This window comes from Mustela nigripes, chromosome 8 (assembly GCF_022355385.1).
Source record: "Mustela nigripes isolate SB6536 chromosome 8, MUSNIG.SB6536, whole genome shotgun sequence".
Taxonomy (NCBI): Eukaryota; Metazoa; Chordata; class Mammalia; order Carnivora; family Mustelidae; genus Mustela; species Mustela nigripes.
Genome location: NC_081564.1, coordinates 64134475 through 64142348, shown reverse-complemented (window position 1 = coordinate 64142348; position 7874 = coordinate 64134475). Strand labels below are relative to the sequence as shown.

The following is a 7874-nucleotide window of genomic DNA, read 5'->3' as shown; positions in this document are numbered from 1 at the left end:
GGGGGGGGGGGGGGGGGGGGGGGGGGGGGGGGGGGGGGGGTACGTGGTGCTGTATTTGCTCACCTGCTGCTATCCCCAGCAGCGATCCGATGGCTGCGTGCAGGCACATGAGTGGGGAGGAGAGCAGAAGGGCGAACAGGAAAATGCCCCCAGACCACGGGTTATCACAGCCATAGATCTGGCCCACACCCACGGGCAGCGATTTCAATAACTGCAAAGCGGTTTGGAAAAGGAGCTCGTTAACACCACTGAGCAAAAAGCCACAGGACACCCGCAGGCACAGACAATGTAACGGTAGAGTTAGCAGTATCTGGTCTTCTGAGGCCAGTGGTACTAATTTCTAAAAGTCTCTTCCTCTTGACAGTGAAATCTTGTTCTTCAGCTTTATCCCAAGAAATAGACCAGCCCTTTGCTCGCGAATGCTGAGCCTGCCTTCCCTGAATTCCCCTTTACTCAGGGTCTCCCAGGCCTGCACACCCACTTGGCTTTGGTTGCTGGGAGGCTCCTAGCTGGTCTCATGGCCAGGACCTGCCACACTTCCCAACAAGGATGGCAGGGACCACAGCTGACATCTCTGCCACTCTTAACTGTCTGTCATTCTCAGGCTAACACAGGAGTGCACACCAGGGTCAAGAGAAGTATTATTACTCCTGTGCAATCGGGTTGTTAAGGCCAGAGATCCAGAGCCGGGTTATCTTAACCACAATTTAGAAGCAATCATTGGCAAGTTCATGAATGAGGATCCTATTTATACTTAATGAGAACATGTATTAATTTAAACTAGAATATCCTTGGCTTCTTCCAGTTATCAACAAATTCCTGTTAGTCCTCAAAACACACAACTACACATGAATGTCACAATTCTCTGTTCTGGCTGAGGCCCGACTTCAGCTAAGTGCTGACGGAATATGGCAGTATAGGGTTCAGTTTAAGCCAACAAACAGTAATTCTTTATAATGGTACTTCTGCTCGGGCCAGGAGAGGCATAATTAGCCACATTAGGTTCCTTTGTCACCAAGTCCATTTACTTACCCTGGTCACATGTATACCCCTTGAGTGACCTTGGGGAGGCCGTGATTGCTACAGGGGATCCTGCTTTGGCAGGAGGAGCTGCCCCCTCCCCTCAGATGTTAGGCGGGATCTAACACTGGCTTCCAAGCACAGAGCCCAGGATGGTACTGAGAGTTTGATTCTATCCTAGGATGGACCCTGAATTTTCCAGCTCACAGTGGATTGTTGTGTCTACACAAGATCGTTTTCTATTTGTCTAGACCAGGGACCTCAACACGGGCAAAGACTGCATAGGCTTTCCCTCAGAACCAATGGAAGTTTCCCTCAGAACTATCCCTCAGGGAGCCAGGAGGTGGGGAGTCAGGTGGAATGGGAAGGAAGGGTGCTGACATTGGGGTGATAGCTCAGAGTGAGGAGAAGAAGATCAGCACCGTCTGGCAGGACTTCCATGGTACTGGAATATTCCATAGGTGACTACTTAGCGCCTGAGGTGTGGCTGGTCAGGCTAAGAAACTGCATTTTTAATTTTATTTCATTGTAATGAATTCCACTTTTAAATCTACATAAGTTGTCAGTTCTTTTGATCAGAGGAGGCTGTCACAGAGGCCTTAACTCCAGGCTGGAGGCCCTTCATCAAGGGCTGGCCCCCATCCCAACCACCCAAAGAAGGGGCAAGTCTGAAACAGAGTCTTTGATGTCCAATGGCACTATACTCTGCACTGGCTTTTAGGAAGAGAGGTGGAAACTTAGCTTTGAGCAATCATTTAAAAAACCTTTGAGAACAAAGAAAAAAAGAGATTAAAAAAAACAGACCCTTAACTACAGAGAACACACTGGTGGTTACCAGAGGGAGACGAGTGGGGGGATGGGTGAATCGGCGAAGGGGATGAAGAGGGCACGTATTTCGAGGAGCGCTGAGTAACATATAGAATTGTCGAATCGCTCTACTGTACACCTGAAACTAATACAACACTGTATGTTAACTATACTTCAATAATAATAATGACAAACAAACTCTTAGAGCCCAAAGCTTTGGAGTAAAACAAACAGTTTATAGGACAAGAGTCTTCATCAGGCTCTGATGCCCAAGAACACTGAAGCAGGAGGACACTGGGTGTCTTCCAGAGTCAGGAGGAATGCGAGAAGATAGTGTATCTTACCTGCAGGGCATTGAGCTCAGGCCAGGTGACATTGGGAACCGCGGTTACAGGTTTGAACAATTTGCCTGGGAAGAATGGATTGTAATGTCCTGTGGCCGATAGGTACATCGACAATGCCATGTTGAAGGGCAGAGTGAAGACCGGGAGATCCCATTTGCAGAACAAGGAGTTCAACGCGCTTGAGAAAATTGGACTAATAACAACAACAACCACAGAACAGAAGGGAAGTTCATGCTCGTGACAGCTCAGTGGACAAACCGAATCTCTACACGGTGGAGAGGCTTTGTTTCATGGGCAATATGCTAACGTGGTGTTTTAGCAAACTTTTCACAGGGGGGAAAGAAACAAAACAAAACAAAATGAAACAAAAACCCCAGACTGGAACAGAAAACCAAACACACGCGCAATAAATCCTGTCAGAGAATAATTCTTACATAAAGTCAATAATCAACTCTTAGCTTGTTTGACTTTTGAAAAATTATACTCTGGGGTTGTTCACAGTGACTTATGAAATCTAGGCTGTAGAAATATTTTTGGAAGTATTTTAGGTATGAGGTAAAGTACTATCCCCCCAGTTAGAGCCCCCTGTGTAACCACGATCATGGTACATGATCATGAGCCGCTGCCTCCCCACCAGAGGCTACCACCATGTTGAATTTCTGTGTCATCTTCATGAGTCTTTAGTATATCTATTTTTGAAAAAAAGAAACAATTACCCAAGGGAGGATGAAAGGTGGTGTGGGCTGGAGGAAAAAGATCTTAAACTCGGGGTGGGAGGGGGGCAGGACGGGGAGGAACAGCTGTAAATCTGAAGCAGTTGGTGAACTGTGTGACTTTGGCAAGGAACTACTCATCCATTTCCTTGTCTGTAGCCTGGGGTACTGGATTAGATTAGATTAGTCTCTGGGCCCCTTTTGGGCTCTTACTTATTGGCCCATCAACTAAGGTCAGAACTCCAGATCATGAGGGGGTTGGTGGTGAGTCCCTGCAGGTGACCTACCTCCTGTCCTTGAGCCTGTTCTTTGGAAATTATTTCCTGTTCAGATTGACTCTGCCAGCAGACTCTCTCCCACATGCCTGTGGGTACAGACAAGTGCGGGGTCGGGGGGGGGTGCCCTGCAGACACTGTCCAGAGTGGGATGTACTACTCATGCGTGTGGATATTCATATTTTATATTCTAAACGTGCCATAGTAGGAAGGAAATATATGTTTCCAAAAAACAAAAAAGGACTTAAGAAACAAATTGGAAGAACTTAGGGTTAAAAGGGATTGAATTCAGGAAAGCAGTTCTTTGAAGGCGACAGGGGCACCTGGGTAAGGAGTGTTCGTATAGGCATACACAGTGGTACTCAAAGTGTAGTCCCTGGATCAGCCACACCACCTCGGAACTAGTTAGAAATGCGGATTCTTAGGCTTCACCCAAGATGGACTGAATCTAAAGCTCTGGGGGAGGGGAGCAGCATGCTGTGTTTCCACAAGCCCTGCTGTCATTCTGTAGTGTGCACGATGGACCACTGATGTAGGGCGTGGTTCTCAAATTTGGTTGTGTTAGAAACCCCCGGGAGCCTTTAAAATTCCCAATGGCCAGGGCACCTGGGTGGCTCAGTGGGTTAAGCCTCTGCCTTCGGCTCAGCTCATGATCTCAGGGTCCAGGGATCAAGTCCTGCATCAGGCTCTCTGCTTGGCGGGGATCCTGCTTCCCCCCTTGCCCCTCTGCCTGCCTCTCTCCCTACTTGTGATCTCGCTCTCTGTCAAATAAATAAATAAAATATATTTTTAAAAAAAAAGGGAAAAAAAAATACTTTCCAATGGCCAGGCAACACCCCAGACCAATTACATCAGAATCTTGGGGGGTGAGGGGATGAGGTGTGTGGGGAGGGTCACATACATGCATCGGTGTGTGTGATGCTTCCTGTTTCCAATAGATATAATCTGACTCTGAATCTTAAAAAAATCATTTTTATAAAAATTGTTAGACATATGCACCATATAACTGACCATTTTAACCATATGAAGGTCTCTAGTTGACTAGCATTCAGTTCATTCACACTGTTGTATAACTATCCCTGCTGTCCATTCCTAGAACATTTTTCATCTTGCAAAACTGAAACTTTGTATCCATTCAACACTAACTTTCCAATCCCTCTTCCACCCATACATTTTTTTTTTTATAGCATTTTTGAAAACCAGGGACTGCTTACCAAGTCATGGACATAGCCGACACCGGGAGTAATAGCCACCAGAAATAGTTGCCCTTGTCTGAAAAGACAGCCATGAGGATTCCCAGCAGTGTGGCATTGTAGCCTTGGAGTCCTGTGGCTATTGCTGACCTGTGGGCGAGAGGCACAGCGAGGACACATCCTGCATGGAAGCTGGCAGGACTCACCCATAAATGACACTTGTAACTTTCAGATCATGTTCACATTAGAAAACGAGATTACATTTAGAAATTGATTTCAAAGTCTGTAAAAGCCAAACACTATTAAAATTGTGGGGGAAAAAGTGAAATTTACGTAGATGAGAATAAAATGCAAATGTGCCTTAGAGAACAACCCCCTACAGAGGTGTCTTAGCCAGACAGGACTCCAGCATCCAGGTGCAGAAAGGGAAATGAGCGAGGCAGCTTGTTTTGCTTCCTTTAGCCTTTCCTTCAGAAAGCTGCTATTTCTTTTGCGTCATTAAGAGCCTTTGATCTGAACAGAGCTGGTCCGTGAAACTGCTAAGTCTGACATTCTTGGTGAAAGGTGTAAGATTGTCCAACTGTAAATTCATTTTCATAGTGTTTGTGACCTTAAAAACATAAGTCTTCCAACTTAGCATACATTTTTCATCTTCCTGTGTTTCCATTTTGTGGTCTCCAAACACACATTTCCAAGTTATTGCAAAGAAAAACAATTACTTTCACTGGGCGGAGTATTGCATTTATATGCATACTTAGCACCGAATTCATTCTCCGGTTCCTTTTTGTTCCTGGACATTTAACCTCACTTCTGAAGGCTGACCTGTTGTCTTCCTTAACTAATCTTTTGGGACATGTAGGGAAATGATGGGATTTTTGCCGGTTTAACCCTAAAAGTGATCTTTTCTTCTAGAATTTGGGAATATACTTGAGGACAGTGGGCAGCTAGGCAAAGATTGCCTTCTCAACAAGGGACTTGCAGACTGAATTCTTGACCGACATTGCTTTAATGGCCATGTCAGCAAGTTGTGGAACACCATAGTTAGAACAACAGAAGATGTGCATTCACCAAGACTTTTCAAGAACTCATATGCATGGGGTGCCTGGGTGGCTCAGTCTATTAAGCTCACGCCTTTGGCTCAGGTCATTATCTTGGGATCCTGGGATTGAACCCCACTTTGGGCTCCCTGCTCAGTGGGGCGTCGACCTTTCTCTTTCCCTCTACTCCTCCCCCTGCTTGTACTCTCTCTCTCTCTCAAATAAATAAATAAAATCTAAAAAAAAAAAAAAAAAAAGAACTCATATACGTTCTTGCCCAAATAAAATGCTCATGACAAATAACTGATTAATCATTAAAGAAGAATGATTTAGTGAATGATTAAAGAGAAAGAATAAAATATATAAATAATCCCCTGACCTCTGATTCAAGACAAATACAGGTTCTGTAAAATGAAGGTGGGTATTTCTGGGACGGGTGGGGCCTTATCACTGATGCCCAGAGTCAGGGATTGGCTCCTGCATTCTTAGAAGCAAGAAGAGCAGGCTTGGGTAGAGGGACCTACCTGTCCTGAGCAAGTAATAGGGCCGTCAGGGTGGAGACCACCGTTCCCACACAGCCGTTAAGTGCCCACCAGGGATTCTGGACCAGGAGTCCCACCAGAATCAAGATTCCACTGATGGGGTTGCTGACGAACACCACTTGGGATATGCCCCGAAGGACCCAGTCAACAAACTGGAGCACCTGTGGTTTGTCTGGAAGAGATGAGACGGGCAGAGCTGAGGAAGTGACAAGTCAAGGGGTTCCTTTCCATGCCCAGTGCCCTAAAAGCACTGAATGCCCTTATTCACCATGCTCAGAGGTACAGACTCTTAAGCTAAAGAAATGAATTACCAATAGTAAAACTTCAGTTTTTAAGGGCTAAAATTATGGGATGGAGCCAGGTGCATTCCTTTAATATGAGTAGGGCTCTGGCTCTAAGCACTATCTCCACAAAAAAAGTATCTGAAGAGGCTTGCAGGTTAGAAGATAAAAAGTTAGGGGCACCAGGCTGACTCAGTCGGTAAAACGTGCTACTCTTGATTTTGCGATTTTAAGTTTGAGCCTCATGTTTCGTATGGAGATTACTTAAGAATAAAATCTTGGACAACCTGGGTAACTTAGTCAGTTAAGCATCCAATGCTTGATTGTAGCTCCTGATCTCAGAGTTGTGGGATCAAGCCCTGTGTCAGCCTTGACACAGCCTGGCTCAGCGGGGAGTCTACTCTCTCCTTCTCCTTCTGCTCATGCCTTCTCTTCTCTATCTTTCTCAGATAAATAAATAAATCTTTAAAAAAATAAAAATCTTTAAAAAAAAAAGTTGAAAACTGGAGAGGAGAGAGGTCAATAGAAGAAAGGGGACTATAATGAAAGATAAGAGTAGAAGAACCAGCAAGCTATTTCCCCCGAAGCTACTTCCCCCATCTCCCCAACGGAGGGAAACATAAATACCTTTAAGCCAGCTGGCGAATTCTTTCATATCACCAGTGATGTAGCCAAGTGCCTTGGGGAGACACCTTCTTCTTGGACTTGGTAAAACCTGATTTTCACCCTGGTCCATTTTAACCATAGTGGGGCTGTCCTCCATGGTTACCTCTTCCTCCGGCTCCTTGAGGAAAGGACAGAGCTTATAAACACCCTACGTCAGAGCACTGCAGACTGGCCAGCCCAGCATCTGCTCGCGGTTAGCCATAGAGAATGAGTTTAAAAGCAATCTATTTGTATCATGACATCCCAGAGGACTAAGAAAGCACCCGTTTCCTCTTGAAACATTGTCATGGAGATTATCACCCCCAAACCCACATCCCATTCTACTTTTGTCATTATTGTCTTTAATGCTACCATGAGAAGGTTCTGGCCTTGTGTGTCATGAGGTCCAGTTTCTAGTTCAACAAACACTCACTGAGCACCTACAGTATGCACTCAGAGAGCCCAGTCTAGTGAAAAAGACTGAAAAATATTCCATTTCAACATACTGACTGAAATAATAATACAGGAAGAGCTAAGACCAAGTACTTAAGCTTCATGCTGTCAGTTATAGGAGCTGGATGTTAGGTTACAAAATGGCACTCACTCATGCAGACCAAACAGCTACTTCCCAAGATGAGAATTTATTTTTTTTTAATTAAGTTTTTAACTGTAATTCCAATATAACTAGCATATAGTGTTATGTTAGTTTTAGGTATACAATATAGTGTTTCAACAAATCTATACCTTGCTCACTGCTCATCATGATAAGTGAACCCTTAATCTCCTTCACCTGTGTCACCCATCCCCCACCCACCTACCCTCTGGCAACCATCACTTTGTTCTCTACAGTTAAGAGTCTGCTTTTGGTTTGTGTCTTTTTCTTTCCTTTGTTTGTTTTGTTTCTTAAATTCCACATGTGAGTGAAATCGGTATTTGTCTTTCTCTGACTGTCTTATTTCACTCAGTGTTATATTCTCTAGCTCTATGTTGTTGGAAATAGCAAGATTTCATTCCTTT

The 7874-nt window shown here is 44.7% G+C and overlaps 1 protein-coding gene across 8 annotated transcripts in view; it reads right to left on the bottom strand.

Annotated features, from left to right (window-relative positions):
* The window catches only part of SLC14A1 (solute carrier family 14 member 1 (Kidd blood group)), a 47955-nt gene that overhangs the window by 8823 nt on the left and 31258 nt on the right, over window positions 1–7874 (bottom strand). For all 8 annotated transcript variants that reach the window (XM_059409573.1, XM_059409580.1, XM_059409574.1 and 5 more), the window contains 5 exons: window positions 6840–6996; window positions 5914–6103; window positions 4374–4502; window positions 2172–2364; window positions 64–211 (listed from right to left, as the gene is read on the bottom strand). In XM_059409573.1, the coding sequence (XP_059265556.1) occupies window positions 64–211; window positions 2172–2364; window positions 4374–4502; window positions 5914–6103; window positions 6840–6996 (817 nt within the window). The remainder of the gene's footprint in view (window positions 1–63; window positions 212–2171; window positions 2365–4373; window positions 4503–5913; window positions 6104–6839; window positions 6997–7874) is intronic.